The sequence below is a fragment of the Meriones unguiculatus genome, chromosome X (genome assembly GCF_030254825.1).
Source record: "Meriones unguiculatus strain TT.TT164.6M chromosome X, Bangor_MerUng_6.1, whole genome shotgun sequence".
In the NCBI taxonomy this organism is placed as follows: Eukaryota; Metazoa; Chordata; class Mammalia; order Rodentia; family Muridae; genus Meriones; species Meriones unguiculatus.
This window is the reverse complement of record NC_083369.1, coordinates 141,407,458-141,423,905: the sequence shown is the minus strand read 5'-3', so window position 1 is coordinate 141,423,905 and position 16,448 is coordinate 141,407,458. Positions and strand designations below refer to the sequence as shown.

The 16,448-nt window shown below is 35.4% G+C and overlaps 1 protein-coding gene across 9 annotated transcripts in view; it reads left to right on the top strand.

The window, feature by feature from the left end:
* The window catches only part of Rps6ka3 (ribosomal protein S6 kinase A3), a 118,172-nt gene that overhangs the window by 81,948 nt on the left and 19,776 nt on the right, over window positions 1-16,448 (top strand). For all 9 annotated transcript variants that reach the window (XM_060374610.1, XM_060374604.1, XM_060374609.1 and 6 more), the window contains 8 exons: window positions 3,586-3,674; window positions 3,851-3,915; window positions 4,077-4,179; window positions 5,379-5,503; window positions 7,053-7,178; window positions 9,864-9,953; window positions 11,662-11,820; window positions 16,023-16,184. In XM_060374610.1, the coding sequence (XP_060230593.1) occupies window positions 3,586-3,674; window positions 3,851-3,915; window positions 4,077-4,179; window positions 5,379-5,503; window positions 7,053-7,178; window positions 9,864-9,953; window positions 11,662-11,820; window positions 16,023-16,184 (919 nt within the window). The remainder of the gene's footprint in view (window positions 1-3,585; window positions 3,675-3,850; window positions 3,916-4,076; window positions 4,180-5,378; window positions 5,504-7,052; window positions 7,179-9,863; window positions 9,954-11,661; window positions 11,821-16,022; window positions 16,185-16,448) is intronic.

The following is a 16,448-nucleotide window of genomic DNA, read 5'->3' as shown; positions in this document are numbered from 1 at the left end:
AATTGGCATCATATATAAGAATGTAATTACTTGGGTGGGACTGCCAATCAGTTGGCACTTCATATGTGCTTATGTGAATGAGGCTATTCCTGATTTGTTAATTTTCAGAGATAACACTTACCGATCAGTTGGTGTGGAAGTTTTCCAGACAAATTGTCATTGATAATTGAATCGATTTAAAATCAGTTCTGTGATTCTTTTATTACCTTGGTTACATAACAATTACTTTACTCAAAGAACTGTGCTGATAACTTAGTAATTTATTTCTCTGTATTGTTTTTTGCTTAAATTCTTGTTTCTGTGATGGTGTTTGGTTTGGTTTTGTAGTTTTTTGAGTCTTGCTAGGTAATTAAACTGACCTGCAACTTAATCTGGGTATTCTAGAGATTAATCTCAAACTTTCAGTCCTCCTGCCTTAGCCTCTAAAGTACTAAGATTATTGGTTGTTTAAACTTCTTGGTAGGGTTATTTAATGACTTATACTATATGCTCCATATTTCATTGAGTCAGATGGCTTACAACATTTGATTGTCTCACTTTGATTCCAGCTGAGCCCACCATGATAGTTTCCTGTCAAATGTTGTCTAATGGTTTAATCTGTTAATAATCATTACATTAAAAATCTTTTAAAAGATTCTTCTGTTACTGTTTATTCTCACTTTTTAGCTGGTATTTTCTGAAACAATGAACTTTCCTTAATCAAATAATCAGTGTGTTTTCAACCAGTTGTGTTTTTCTTTTTCTCTTGATGTTGGAATTGAAAATGCTAGCACATGCCCTACCACTGAACTATCCTCCCAATGTATTTTTATTATTTCTAATGTCCAAAACACTCTTTTTCTAACCACCTCTTAAATGGTCTTCTGTCACTAGGGTTCCATCTCTGATGTGTTTTTCTCCCTGTCTTCCCTCTCGATGTTCAGTTCCCTGACTTCAGTCCTTTAACTCCTCTCAAAGTATTTTTAAGTATTCTCATGTCAGTATACCAGGCACAAGACCTGTACTTACATTGACTTCCCCACATGATTTTATAGTATGCATCACTTCATATTGTTAAACTAAGTCCCTATTTGCTATTCTTTTCATATCTGTACATACCCAATAAACATTTCCATGAATCCTATTTCCCAAGCCAGAAACATGTCTTCTTCATTCTTTCATATTCAGGTATTCTGATTTTATCTTAGAATTATTTCATTGTTCTAGCCCTTCCTCTGCAATGCATTGCTCACAGTATTCAAGCCATGGGAACATCTCTCCCACAGTGTTGAACCACACTCCTAAGTGTAGAGCCTACCACCTCTTTCCATCCAGATTGTTCTCTGCTACCCTTGGAGTTACCATCTTGAAAATAAGTCTGGTCATTCTAGACTACTGTTTCAAGACTTCTACCACACCCCAGTGCTTTTCCAGTTTTTCTCAAAAGAGCCCTAATCCTAACAAGTAGTTACCTTCTCAAAAAGGAGTTCTGGAGATAAGTATTTAGAAAAAATAATGACTTATTTATTCTAGATTTCTTAGCCTTATATATGTAGTATTTTTATTTTATGTCTTCAACATGAAAGATGTAATAAATCACAATCCATAAGCTAACTGGATTACACAATGTTCTTTATTTTGTCTCCAAGTATCTAGGGGGATAATATTTAGTAACATTTTGGGCAACACTACCCCAGTGAGTAACTTTAATCTAAATTCAACCTTTAAGTTAATTTGAAAGGGAACTAAAGAGATGGCTCAGCTGACTAATAACAATTGTTCTTGCAGAGGACCCATATCTGATTCTTAACACCCCGTTGCAGTGCACAACCATTTGTAACTCTAATTCCAGGGATTCTGATGCCTTCTTTTGCCCTCCTTGAGTACTACATGTACATAGTGCACAGACATGCATGCAGGCAAAGCATCCACACATAAAATTTGTAGATTAAGAAAAAACTTAAGAAAAATAAATAAGAAAAAACTTAATTGAAGGTCCTTTACCATGTCCCATGTTAAATTAGATACCTGCTACTGTTCCCTTAGCGTTTTTTGCAAATCTCTTTTGGGGGTTGTGTTTTGGTTAATTGGTTGTTACTCGGGTTTGAGTTTGGGTGTTTTTGAGGCTGGATTACACTATATAACCCAAGATGACCTCAAACTTGAGATCCTCCTGCCATAGCATCCTCAGTACTTTGATTACAGGTGTGCACCACCACTCCCAGCTTTGGATTCATCACTTAATACCATGGTTATCTATATTCATCTTCTTCCCATAGACTGGAAGGGGTACTATCTTTTTGTTAATTTTTATTTAATTTTATTTTATGTTATGTGTGAAGGTGTCAGATCCCTTGGAATTGGTGGTACAGACAGTTGTGAGCTGCCATGTGGTTGCTGGGAATTGAACCCGAGTCCTTTGGAAGAGCAGACAGTGCTCTTAACCACTGAGCCATCTTTCCAGCCCAAGGGGTACTATCTTTAGCTTTGTATTCAGAACACTAAGCAATATCTGTCACATAGTAACTCAGTAACAACTCAATATGTAAGAAATGCATCTATTTCTGAAATAGGAATTTTTGTGCCATCCATTTTTCCAGATTAGTTATTATTGTCATACTTACAGGGATCTTCAGTTTCTTTAATTTGTAGGTTGGGGAAAAGAATACAGTTATACATGGTAGCTGAAACAGACCATAAGGTTGTTCAGCCTGATGGTTTTTAGACTGTGTGTCCCAGGATCTCCGGTGTTTCATAAATTCCTTTCCCATAAGTTTTCTTTCACTATAGGGTTGTTAAAGGACTTGAAACAGAGAAAAGTGACCTATAAAGCATTTATTCTCCTTGCAGCATTAGGTTTCTTAAAGTCTGTTTGGAAAATGGACTATAGTTTAAAAACCATTGGTCTAGAAAAACAATTCCTTTGCTTATGAAGAAGTGCTAATAGGCAGAAGAGCAATAGCCGTAACTAAGGCTCAGATGACCTTATTCTCACACTACTGATTTTTATAAAATATGTTTACTCAAAAACCTGTACATGAATGTTTGTGGCAGTTCTATTCATAATCCAAACTGAACACAATTCAGGTATCCTTCAGAAGGTGAATAGATAAATGAACTAGTAAATCCATATAGGAGATTATTCATGCATGTAAGAGCATTGCATAAAACTAAAATTACACAAACATCTAAGTACAAATAAAACTGGAGTCATCTGTTGTCTTTCTTTTTTTTTTTTTTTTTTTGATACAGGGTTATTTGTGTCTCTGTGCTGCCCTGGCTATCCTGTAATCACTCTGTAGACCAGGCTGGCTTTAAACTCAGATATCTGCCTGCCTCTGCCCACCAAGTGCTGAGGTTAAAAGGCATGCACCACCACCACCACACAACTGGAGCCATCTGAATAAGATCTCAGAGTCAGTACCCCAGTTGTGATATTATATTATAGTTCTATTGCCATTGTAGGAATTACAGAATGATACAAAGATCATTATTATATCTCATAACTTAGCATGAATCTATACATATTTTAAAATAAAAAGTTTAATATTTAAAGATGAAAAATTCTTCCAAATGTTAACTGTTGTTTCATGGATTTATATTTAGAGCCAAACTCGGGATGCCACAGTTTCTGAGTCCTGAAGCCCAGAGTCTTTTACGAATGCTTTTCAAACGGAATCCTGCAAACAGATTAGGTAAAAACACTGAATTAATTAGTTTCTTTGATGAGTTTGTATTGATTTCTTTCAGTGGAAGGTGGATTTTTTAAAAACAGGACTATTAAATAGTCATACAAATATTCAAAGCAAAGACTGAACAATATATGTACATTTGTCCTTGAAATAAACTATTACCAAGCAATTTCTGATAGGTGCTGGACCAGATGGAGTTGAAGAAATTAAAAGACATTCATTTTTCTCAACAATAGACTGGAATGTAAGTACAGGCTGAAGACATACTTGATGGAATTGAAGGAACAATTTCCAAGGTTCTGGGTTCTCAATACTACTTTAATTAAAAAGAAAAGTTTGAACTGTTTTTGAAACAAACTGTTTTTGAAACACAATCCATGTCTAAATCTTTTTTGATACCAACAGAAACTGTATAGAAGAGAAATTCACCCACCTTTTAAGCCTGCAACTGGCAGACCTGAAGATACATTTTATTTTGATCCTGAGTTTACTGCAAAAACTCCCAAAGGTAAAGAAGAAGCACAAAAACTCAAATATAAGACAATGGCTGTCTTTTCCTGGTTAAACAGCTATCTGGTTCTGGTTCAATCAGAAAATATTTTCCTTGAATCTCCTATGCTATGGTATCCCCACTCCCAGTAAAAATGAGGAGCTATAGCATTGATAGATCATCATGTGAGGCTGTGATGTTCAGTATGATAAATGTGTGGCTGATTGAATTTAATTAAAATTCAGTTTCGTAATCATAGTAGGCACATTTCAAATACTCAGGAACTATGTGTGGTTACTTACCATATTGGACAGCACAGATCAAGAAAATTTCTTTTATATCTTCCCTTTTGCTCTGCCTAAAGCTTGGCTGTGAGTCTCTGCAGCTGCTTCAGTCCCCTGCTGGGTGGAATATAGAAAGACCCAGGGGGAACAGCAGCTCCACATGGAGACCAACAAAGCCAAAAAAATCTATGTCCAGGGGTCCCTGCAGAGACTGATGCACCAACCAAGGACCATGCATCAAGACAACCTAGACACCCTGCTCAGATGTAGCCCATAGGAAGCTCAGTCTCCATGTAGGTTCCCTAGTAAGGGGAGCAGGGGCAGTCTCTGACATGAACTTGGCTGCCTGCTCTTTGATCACATCTCTCAGGCAAGTTGGCCTACCAGGCCACAGAAGAGGAGGATCCAGGCAATTGTGATGAGCCTTGATAGGCTAGGGTCAAATAGTAGGGGAAGAGGACTTCCACTATCAGTGGACTAGTGGAGGGGCATAAGGGGGAAAAGGGTGGGAAGGTAGGACCACCCAGGAAGAGATGAGGGAGGGGGCTACAGCTGAGATACAAAGTAAGTAAATTGTAAAAAATAATAATTAAAGAAATTTTCCTGTGTTCTAAGACAATGACTGGTATGACACTAATTTAAAATACCATTAACCCAATAATCATTGATTTATTATGTTCTTCATACATTAACTATTTTTTTAGGCTCTGAAAGTAGATTAGTAGGCTGATGATAACAATAAGTAGTCAGAACAGATCTAATACACTACCTCACTGAGTTATCTTGGACAGTAAGATGTATTTAGGTGTGCATATATATACATGTCCACATAACCAGATAACTGAGAACTCCAGAATAAGTGAGAATGTTCACAATGACAACAGCTTTTCTGTTAAATACCAAAGACTATTAGTAATTCCTTGTTCTTTTTAGATTCACCGGGCATTCCACCTAGTGCTAATGCACATCAGCTTTTCCGGGGGTTTAGTTTTGTAGCAATTACCTCAGATGATGAAACCCAAGCTATGCAGACAGTTGGTGTGCATTCAATTGTTCAGGTAAGTTATATCTCAATAACTTAGAATTTGAAATGTTAATATGTAGTTTAGGATGTTAATAGTAAGATTAGATTTTTATGTGCTGACTTTAAACGAGCCCCTTAACATATATTTTTAGATTATTTACATCAGAGAAATTCTTTCATAAACCATTGCAAACGTTGCCTGAACCAAAATACATATGTGATGTGAAACTGAAATTCTAAAAGAATTGAGATAAGCATCACTATTTTGTTGCCTCCTCTTCTATACCTCAAAATATTTATTAGGCCTAGAATATTTCATCTGTATGGTCTGTCATGTCAGCCATGATAGATTGAGGTCCCCAAGTTCCTGCTCAGGAGACCTTATAAAAAGTGAGAAAACAAATATATGAGGCTTTGTGAACTATTCTCACAATTATTCAACACTGATATTGTTGCAAAAAAAGCAGCCATGGTGCTTCATGCCATGTACCTGGGTAATTACGACATTCAGGAGGTTGCAGCATTAGCATCAATTTCAATGTTAGTAGGGGCTGCAGAGTGAGATTAAGGCCAGCCTGGACTGTTTATCAAGCTCAAGTTGAAGAAAAATAACAATAAAACCCAAAACATACAGCCATAGATAATTTATATGCAAATGGACACTACTGGATACCAATAAAACTTTATTTAACCAAAACAAGTAGTAAATAAACTCAAGGCAGGAACCTGGGGGCAGGACTGAAGCAGAAGCCATGGAAGAATACCACTTGCTGGCTTGTTCAGCCTGCTTTCTTATACAACCCAGCACCACCTACTCAGGAGTGGCATTTCCCACAATGGGCAGGGACGTATCACATCAACCTTTAATCAAGAAAATGTCTCACAAACATACCCATCTGATGGAGGCATTTTCTCAGTTGAGGTTTCACCTACTCTGATAACTCTAGTTTTTGTCAAGGTGACCAAAAAATTTTCTACACTTTTAATATGATCTGATTATCAGATTGGAAAAAGAAGTACATAAAGGACATAGAAACAGGTTTCTAAGAATACATGTGTGGGAATAGGAGTGTTTATAACAGAAAACTAAACTGGTAAATACTGTTAAAGGAGTATAAACTTTGAAATCCCATTCTTTTTCTCATAATGTTATGGGAAGATAATTTCAGTTCATCCTGTGTGGCCATTACTCATTGTGTGCATATATTGAGATATACTGTACATCATAAACATGTGTAAGCACTGTGTCAAAAAATAAAAATACAGTAAAATTTTTAATTTGTCTTTTAAATCATAGGTTTCAATTAGCCTTTTGAAAAATTAAAACTTAGGAAAAGTTAAATAGCTTTTAGGGTATCATTAATACTTGAATTTGTTGATATAAGTATTTTCAAAGGCCTCTTTCTTGGAAAAATAAATATATACTTTAAGAATATGTACTATGAATAGTATTTTTACTCATTTTTATTATTAATATTTGTATTAATAGATAACATCAAAAATATATGCTCAGTACAATATTCTCCTATTATGAAATGCATCAGAGACATTACAGAAGTCTTTACCTTGATTTTTACTTGTAGCAATTACACAGGAATAGCATTCAGTTTACTGATGGATATGAAGTAAAAGAAGATATTGGTGTTGGCTCGTACTCCGTTTGTAAGAGATGTATACATAAAGCCACAAACATGGAGTTTGCAGTGAAGGTAAATATTTTTAGATTTTAAATGCAACTCTTAGCAGTTCTTTTTTTTTATCATAAATGTCTGTACAAGTTACTTCTAACCCCGGTGCATGGGAGTGGCACATGACTACTATCCAACTACTTAGAAGGCTGAGGCAAGAGAATCATGAGTTATAAGTTAACCTAGACAGTATAGCAAGAACCTTGTTAAAACAAAATACATTGTTATCTTTGGCAAAAGTACCTTTTGTTATAAAATAAATTAAATGTAAATATAAGTAATTATGTTAGTGATCTTCAAAGATACAAATCTGTAATCATGGATTCCCATTCTCATGAAATGAACAGTGAAATGGCTATATAGCCAACTAAGCCAGGGAAGTGCCAGTTTATATATCAACTCATTTTAAAAATTTATTTATTTATTATTTTTACAGTGTTCTGCCTGCATGTGTGCCTACAGGCAAGAAGAGGGCACCAAATCTCATTATAGATCGTTATAAGCCACCATGTGGTTGCTGGGAATTGAACTCAGGACGTTTGGAAGAATAGCCAGTGTTCTTAACCTCTGAGCCATCTCTACAGCCTCCCTCTCATGATTTTTAATCAGACTCCCTATATAAATATCTACTTTATGATCAGAGTGTCAGGGAATTCCTCAAAACTATGTGTAAATTTTGTGTTATTTCTGGTGAAAATGTCCATACCTTTCTTTATATCTAAAAGGAGTCTTTGGACCACTAAAATAAGTCCTTGGACCACTAAAAGAATAAGAGCCATGATAATTTCTTATCATTAGTAATTTTAATTTCATAAGATATCTTGAGGAAAAAATGTCTAAGTCAAAAACTGGGTATCTAGTTTTGTGATGAAATTTGAATTTCAAACCTCTAGCTGTGAATAAACAAACATATTCAAATTATCTGACCTTTCACTGTTTATGATAGTAATCTCTGCTTTCCCAGTTCAAGTAATTCAGGTAATGCCTAAAGCTTCCAGCTGACCTTGAACCTCCATGAGTCATTCATGTCTAGTTAGCAAGAGAGTAGCAAATTGGTATTACTGTGTAAAACTGGATATAATTGCTTTAAAGAGACATCAGTGTGTCCCTGAGGTTTTTCTGTCAGATACAGGGATGAACCACAAAAAATGCATTTAACTTGCTGTTCTGCTGTATACTGTTCTTTTTGAAATCTGGAGTGAATAGAAGTTTCAAATTGCTAACATGCAAGGAGAAAAGGAGAATAGTATACTTGATAGGCAGTTTAACATTGTGTCTTGCCTCCATCAAACATGCCCAGAGGGCCCATTTCACAATAATTGCTGCCAATGTGAAGCCAGCCTGAGCTATGTGGTAATTTTGAGGCTGCTCTAGACTATAAAATGAGGATCTGTCTTAAAAAAAATTAAAAACTAAAGGTGATAAAATAAAATGAACATAAAAAATAAAATGAACAAAATTTGCTTCAGACTACTCAGAGTGAATCAAAAGCCAGCATTGAGCAAGTGTGGTAGTACATGTCTGTCATCCCAGCACTTGGGAGTGGAGACAGGAAAGATCAAGGGGAGCTCATCCTCAGCTACATAGTGAGTTTGAGGCCAGTCTGTAGTACATGAGACTCTCTCAGAAAACAAAGCCCGAATTGTTTTTACAAAATATAGTACTTAGGGGTGCAGAGATGGCTAAGGAGTTAACAGCATGTACTGCCCTTGCACAAGACCTGGGTTTATTTCCCATCACTCACAAAGTAGCTTGCAGCAGTCTGAACTCAAGTTCCAGGGGATCCAACACCCACTGCTGACCTCTACAGACATAAAATATATATTTTTATAAAAAGAGAGCACTTCTTAAAGCAGATACAGGTTTGATTCCACATGGAAGCTCACAACTATCTGTAACTCCAGTTCTAAAGGCTCCAACACCCTTTTCTGGCCTCATCAGACACCAGACATGCATGTGGTATAGAGTTATATACATGTAGACAAGACACCTATATACATAAAATTAAAGTAAAAATATATGTGTGTATGGTACTTGAAAATATTAAAGCATTAAAAAAATTAAGCAACTGACAAAAGTTTTAAAAAGCTATATTAGTATTTTAAAGAGCTTTGTTATGATCAAATTTAGTCAAGTAATATTCTAGGGGTGATTTTATATAGAGTTTTCTACTTAGCTTCAAAAATAAGCTTGTTTACTTAATTTTTATAAGTAGCTTGCAGCCAGTGTGATAGTCCATTAAAATATTATTTAATTAAAAGAAGTAAAGTCAATTTAATAAACAGATGCCAATGGTGGTATTTCAGATACATTTATCTCTTAGATATGTGTAGATATATCTATATCTTAGATATAGGGGATTAGAAGTTAAGAGAATTTTCAAATGTTTGAAAAACTCAATGATGAAAAAGATGATGTGGTAACTTTGTTCTTGATAACTTTTCTGGAGGCTTTTGAGTTTTTAGGAAGTCACAAATTTGCTACAAACTTACATTGGAGTGACTTGTTAGGAATATGCCACATGGTTAGCTTTATGTAGCCTGCCATCTATATGGAGACTAGCTTTCTAATTAACAGTCTGGCTAATTAGTTGACTACAACTGTCTGATAAATGGCTGGTATGTATAATATTGACATAGCTAAGGCCTATAACTATAAACATTTAAGGTTCGTATTCATGAAATTGTATAAATGTCTGCATTTTAGATTATTGATAAAAGCAAGAGAGACCCAACAGAAGAGATTGAGATACTTCTGCGTTATGGACAGCATCCAAACATCATTACCCTAAAGGATGTAAGTAGATTGTGTAACAAACCCATATTTGGGATGTTTTTTCTGAATAGATAGACAAAGACGGCTTTAGGATAATCAGCTTAGAACATAAATTTGAATGGATGACTATGGAAATTGCTATCTTAAGCAAAATACCCTAGACTTTGAGTAACAAATACTGCATAGTTCTCATATGAGGATCCTAGATTTGTGTGTGTACAAGTGATGGTTATAGGTTATTAAACTAGAAACATAACCATGAGAGGTAATAAAGATATCTTATGTAGAGTTTGGGAAGGGGACATGGAAGTGGACTTGTAGTAGGAAGGAGGGAAACAGCAGGACAGGGACAAGAGATTAGAGGGAAATGTAGTAGAAAAAGAGTATTTATTTAAATAAAAACAGTATGTATGAAAATTATATAATAAAATTCATTACTTTGTATATTAACCTAAAAAATAAAATATAAAAAGATTTGAGAAAATATTGAGCTGGGTATGTTGTCACAAACGTTTAATCCCAGTATTCAGGGAGGCAGAGGCAAGTAGATCACTGTGAATTCAAGGACAGCCAAGGCTACACAGAGGAACCCTGTCTCAATAAATCAAAAAAAGAAAAAGAAGAAAAAGAAAGAAAGAAAAGGAAAAAAGGAACAAAATGTTGATGGCCAGTTTATAAAGAAAAAATGTAGGGAGCTAAAGAGACACCTCAACATTTAAGAGCAGTTGTTGTTTTTCCATAGGACCCGAGTCTGTTTCCCATCTCTCACTTCAGGCGGCTTACAATCAACCACTGTTACTCTGACTCCAGGGGATCTGATGGTGGCCTCCACAGGCTCTAACATAAACATTTATACGCATGCACTCAGGCACACACACATGCACAAATAAATCTTTTAAGTTAATAAAACCTTAAAAATTATGTAATTTTCTGCTTTTGCTTTAAAAACTATTTTTAACATTATTGTTTACCATATGTGAATTTGAACATATAAAATATTAATATTCCAGACTGATTAGCTTCTCTGAAGGCTCCCAAACTGTGTAACCAACCCGCCTTCTTCTGTAGAGCTTTACATACTTCTTTACGCCCTCTGTGTTCTGGACATGCTTTATTTGGGATGTTGACCTTTCGAAGCCTATGCTCCTCATTTTCTCCAAGTGTTCTTTGAATGTGGCACTCCTAAAGTGGAAATATCATTGCCCTTCTATGCCTGGTTGACTACTACAACTAAGACTTCGCTAAGGACTGCTTCTTCCCAGGAAACATTTCCTGCCCATTACCACCCGCAGGACAAAGGGAAGTAACCTTTACCTGGGATTTCCTCATATCTCTGCCTCCCTTAGCTTTTATTATTATAAATATCAACAAAAATATCCACTTCCCAGGGAAGTAGTCAGCTCTCTTTCTTGCTGCCGGTGCTCACATAGGCACAAAGGTTGTCTATCTAAATAGTGTCAAAACAATGATTTTCTCAGACTAATTTGTCATAGATAAAGAATGCTGACTTAGTCACATTAAATATGAAACTATTCACTGTAAATATTTCTTTAACGCAATCTCCAGAAATCCTCCACAAGTATTTCACAAGTAAGTTTTTCTTGAATATGCAATTTTTATATTTCTTTTAATATACTTACTTATTTTTAGGATGTTTGTATACTAATCTAGGGACATATGTAAAGCCGTAAAGCTTCATTTTTTTATGTTTTAATGTTAAATTTTATAGGTATATGATGATGGAAAATATGTGTATGTAGTAACAGAACTTATGAAAGGAGGTGAATTGCTGGATAAAATTCTTAGACAGAAGTTTTTCTCTGAGCGAGAGGCCAGTGCCGTCCTGTTTACTATAACCAAAACTGTTGAGTATCTTCATGCACAAGGGGTAAGTGTTTTGAACATAATTTATACACACACATACTTGTATGCGCATCCTTTTTTCTTAATACTTAAGCTTAAATTACAAATATAAATGTAGTGGAAAAACTATAATCAACTTGATTATCCTACTACTCTTTCTTTACATACAACTTTTTCCTTGATCCTGAAGTACTTTGAAATTATAGCATGCTTATATTCAGTTGTTATGCTTTCCAAGGAAAAAGTTAATGAGATCTTCGGACTTCTTAAACATAGCACTCTGTTTCTTTGGAAACCAGGCCTAATTCAAGGTATAAGAAGAAAAACAAAGTGGTGGTTTATGTCCATGTAGACAAGTTAAAAAAAAAAAAAGGTAGTCACTTAGTGAATGGTCTTATTGTTTCCTCCTGCATACAAATTTTAGTAAATGGGGAAAAAATAATGTTTTCAAAAGAATGAGGTCTGTAGAAGAAAGGGAAAAAGAAAAAAATAAAGAAGAGGGCAGAATATCAGAACAAGGAGTTTTGCCTATCTATTAATATTTTTTAATTGACAAAATGCTTTTGTGGTGTATATCAAAGATTTTTAAGCATTTGCATGTGTATTCTTAGATTTGTGTGCACATGCATATGGACCTTAATATCATCCTCAGGAACATCATCTATCTTTTGTATCACAGTCTCTCATTAACCTGAAGCTCACCAATTCAATTAACGCTAAACACACGACTGATGAGCCTCAGGAAACCCCAGCCCTCTTGTCTGCCTTCAAAACCCCAGGATTGCAGACAAATACCACCATGCCTGGCATGTTAATATGATTTCTGGGGATTGAGCTGAAGATACTTTCCAACTCCTTTTGTTTTTTAAGTCTTCCTTCCGAAAAAAGTCTAGGGCCAGACAATTTCAGCACAGAATTCCACCAGACAGTCAAAGAAGAGCTAGCACCAAAATTCTTCAAACTATTCCACAAAATAGAAACAGAAGGAACATTACCAAACCCATTCTAAGAAGCCACAGTCACCTTGATATCTAAACCTCACTAAGACTTAACAAAGAAAGAGAATTTCAGACCAATCTTCCTTATGAGCATTGATGCAAAAATACTCAACAAAATACTCACAAACCGAATCCAAGAACACATCAAAGATACCATTCACTATGACCAAGTAGGCTTTATCCCAGATATGCAGGGGTGGTTCAGTATATGGAAATCTATCAATGTAATCCACCATATAAACAAACTGAAAGAAAAAAAAAAACAAAAAAAAAAACATGATCATCTCTTTAGATGCTGAAAAAGCATTTGATAAAATTCAACACTGGTTCATGTTTAAAGTCCTGAAGAGACCAGGGATACAAGGCACTTACATAAAGATACTAAAGGTAATATACAGCAAGCCTATAACCAACATCCAACTAAATGGAGAGAAACTTAAATCAATTCCACTGGAATCAGGGAAAAGGCAAGGCTGCCCACTCTCCCCTTACCTCCTCAACGTAATTCTTGGAGTGCTAGCTAGAGCAATAAGACAACTAAAGGAAATCAAGGGGATACAAATTGAAAACGAAGAAGTCAAAGTATCACTCTTTGCCGATGATATGATAGTGTATATAAGTGACCCCAAAAATTCTACCAGAGAAAATTCAGCAAAGTGGCTGGATACAAAATTAACTTAAAAAAAATCTGAAGCCCTCCTGTATACAAAAGACAAATGGGCTGAAAAAAAAATTAAGGAAACAACACCCTTCACAATAGCCACTAAAAACATAAAGTACCTTGGTGTAACTCTATCCAAGCTAGTCAAAGACCTGTATGAAAAAAAAAAATCAAGTCTCTGGAAAAAAAATTGAAGAAGATATCAGAAGATGGAAAGATCTCCCATGCCCATGGATCAGTAGGATTAACATAGTAAAAATGGCCACATACCAAAAGCAATCTGCAGATTTTAATGCAATTCCCAACAAAATACCAACACAATTTTTTACAGACGTTGAAAGAACAATTTTCAACTTTGTATGGAATGACACGAAACCCAGAATAACTAAAACAATCCTGTACAATAACAGATCTTCTGATGGTATCTCCATCCTAGATCTCAAGCTGTATAATAGAGCAACAGTAATAAAAACTGCATGGTACTGGCATAGAAACAAACTGGTGGATCAATAGAATCAAATCAGAGACCCAAAAATAAACCCACACACCTACAGATACTTGATTTGTGACAAAGAAGCTAAAAGCATACAATGGAAAAAAAGATAGCATCTTTAAGAAATGGTACTGGTCTAACTGGATGTCTACATATAGAAAAAAGCAAATAGATCTATATTTATCACCCTGCACAAAACTAAAGTCCAAGTGGATCAAAGACCTCAACATAAAACAAAACACATTAAACCTGTTAGAAGAGAAATTGGGGAAGAGACTTGACCTCACTGGCACAGGAGACAACTTCCTGAACAAAACACCAACAGCACAGGCTCTAAGATCAACAATTAATAAATGGGACATCATGAAATTAAGCTTCTGTAAAGCAAAGGACACTGACAACAGAACAAAGCAACAGCCTACAGACCGGGAAAAGAACTTCACCAACCCTATATCTGACAGAGGGCTAATATCCAGAATATATAAAGAACTCAAGAAGTTAAACACCAACAAACCTAGTAATTCAATTAAAAAATGGGGTATAGTGCTAAACAGAGAATTCTCAACAGAGGAATATTAAAAGGCAGAGAAACACTTAAAGAAATATTCAACGCCCTTAGTCGTTCAGGAAATGCAAATCAAAACGTCCCTGAGATTCCACCTCACACCCATCTGAATGGCTAAAATAAAAAATGCAAGGGATGACACATGCTGGAGAGGTTGTGGAGAAAGAGGAATGTTCCTCCACTGCTGGTGGGAATGTAACCTTGTACAACTGCTTTGGAAATCAATCTGGCTCTCTCTCAGCAAATTAGGAATAGTGCTACCTCAAGATCCAATTATACCACTCCTGGTCATATGCCGGAAAGATGCTCAACTATACAAGGACATTTGCTCAACTATGTTCATAGCAGCTTTGTCAGAATCTGGAAACAACCTAGATGTCCCTCCACTGAGGGATGAATACAGAAATTGTGGTACATTTACGCATGGAATACTACTCAGCAGTTAAAAAATGACTTTTTAAGGCATTCATTTCAGTGCAGTGGTCTCATCTTAGTTGTTTGTTCATTGGGGTGTTTTGTTTATCTTGCCCTTAAAAGCTAACAAGTGGAATGAGTTAGATATAACATTCTGTTTCTGGGCTAGTCAAGACTTGCCTAGTATTATAACTTGATATTGCTAGAAGTCAGTGTTTACTGAGCAACTGATAGCTATACAGTTATCTGAGTCTTCTGTTTTTTCCCCCCATGCCTTATTGCTTAATTAGTAAAACACAGTTAATATTCAGGGTGTTAGGTACTAAAACTAAGTTGATTGAAATATAGACTCTGAATTTGGTGATTGAATAAAAAAAATCAAATCTAAACTTTTTAAAAGGAAAATGGATTGACGCGTGTGGTATCTTGATTTGTACATCGAAAAACTTATTTTTTATTTGGGTTTGGATTTAAGTTTTAAAATTATTTTTAAGTCTTAAAAACAACGTGCCAGTTCATATACTTATTGTGCCTCTATCTTGGTATATACCATTCTTCCACTTTAAAATAGCTTTCTAGCACTGTTTTCATGAGTTAAGTACCCACTTTAGGTCTTAGATCAGATGTTATTTCCTCTCGGAACCCTCCCATACTTCAAAATGAGTTATCTACACCTGTTATATTCCTTCCCACTACATTTGTTGCAAGTGCCTAGCATGAAACAGCCAAGATCTTAGGGGTTGATTCACACCGATTCTGCGGCTCTTTATGTGGTAGGGACTGACTAACTATTATGAAAAGAATTAATTACCTGGAGATAGATATCATTGTTATTGTTATTTACATTTCTCCTTTACCCAGTTATGTAATTGGGCAAGAGCTAATAGGTAACTAATATTGTTTCTTCCCCTTCCATATTCCCAGGTCAAGTGTTAGAAAGCTATACTTCTATTAATAGCATTCTCTAATGTTGGGATCGTTTAAAGGTCTGCACTCATATGCTTGTTAGGTGTATTGTTTGGCAATGTAAGAATAAAAAAAAATTTCAATGGGGAAATATATTGTTACATAAATTTCTAATTTTTATTTCATCTAGGTGGTTCACAGAGACTTGAAGCCTAGCAACATTCTTTATGTGGATGAGTCTGGTAATCCCGAATCTATTCGGATTTGTGACTTTGGCTTTGCAAAACAACTGAGAGCAGAAAATGGTCTTCTCATGACTCCTTGTTATACTGCAAATTTTGTTGCACCAGAGGTAATTGTGAGAGAGTGTGCTTGCACTATTTGGGTATATTAAGAACTCATTTAAGAACTCAAAGTTAACAAACTGTAACTAATAATAATAATAAAAAAAAATGTACATCAGTAAAGCAGGGCCAAACACTTATTAGAAACACAGAACTCCCTCAAGTGACAAGCATAGAGATGGACACAGAGTATGATGACAGCCCCTAAACAGCCTACAAGTTGAGAATCTTGTCACTTCTCAGTTCACAAGGCTAGATGCTTCAACAGTTCC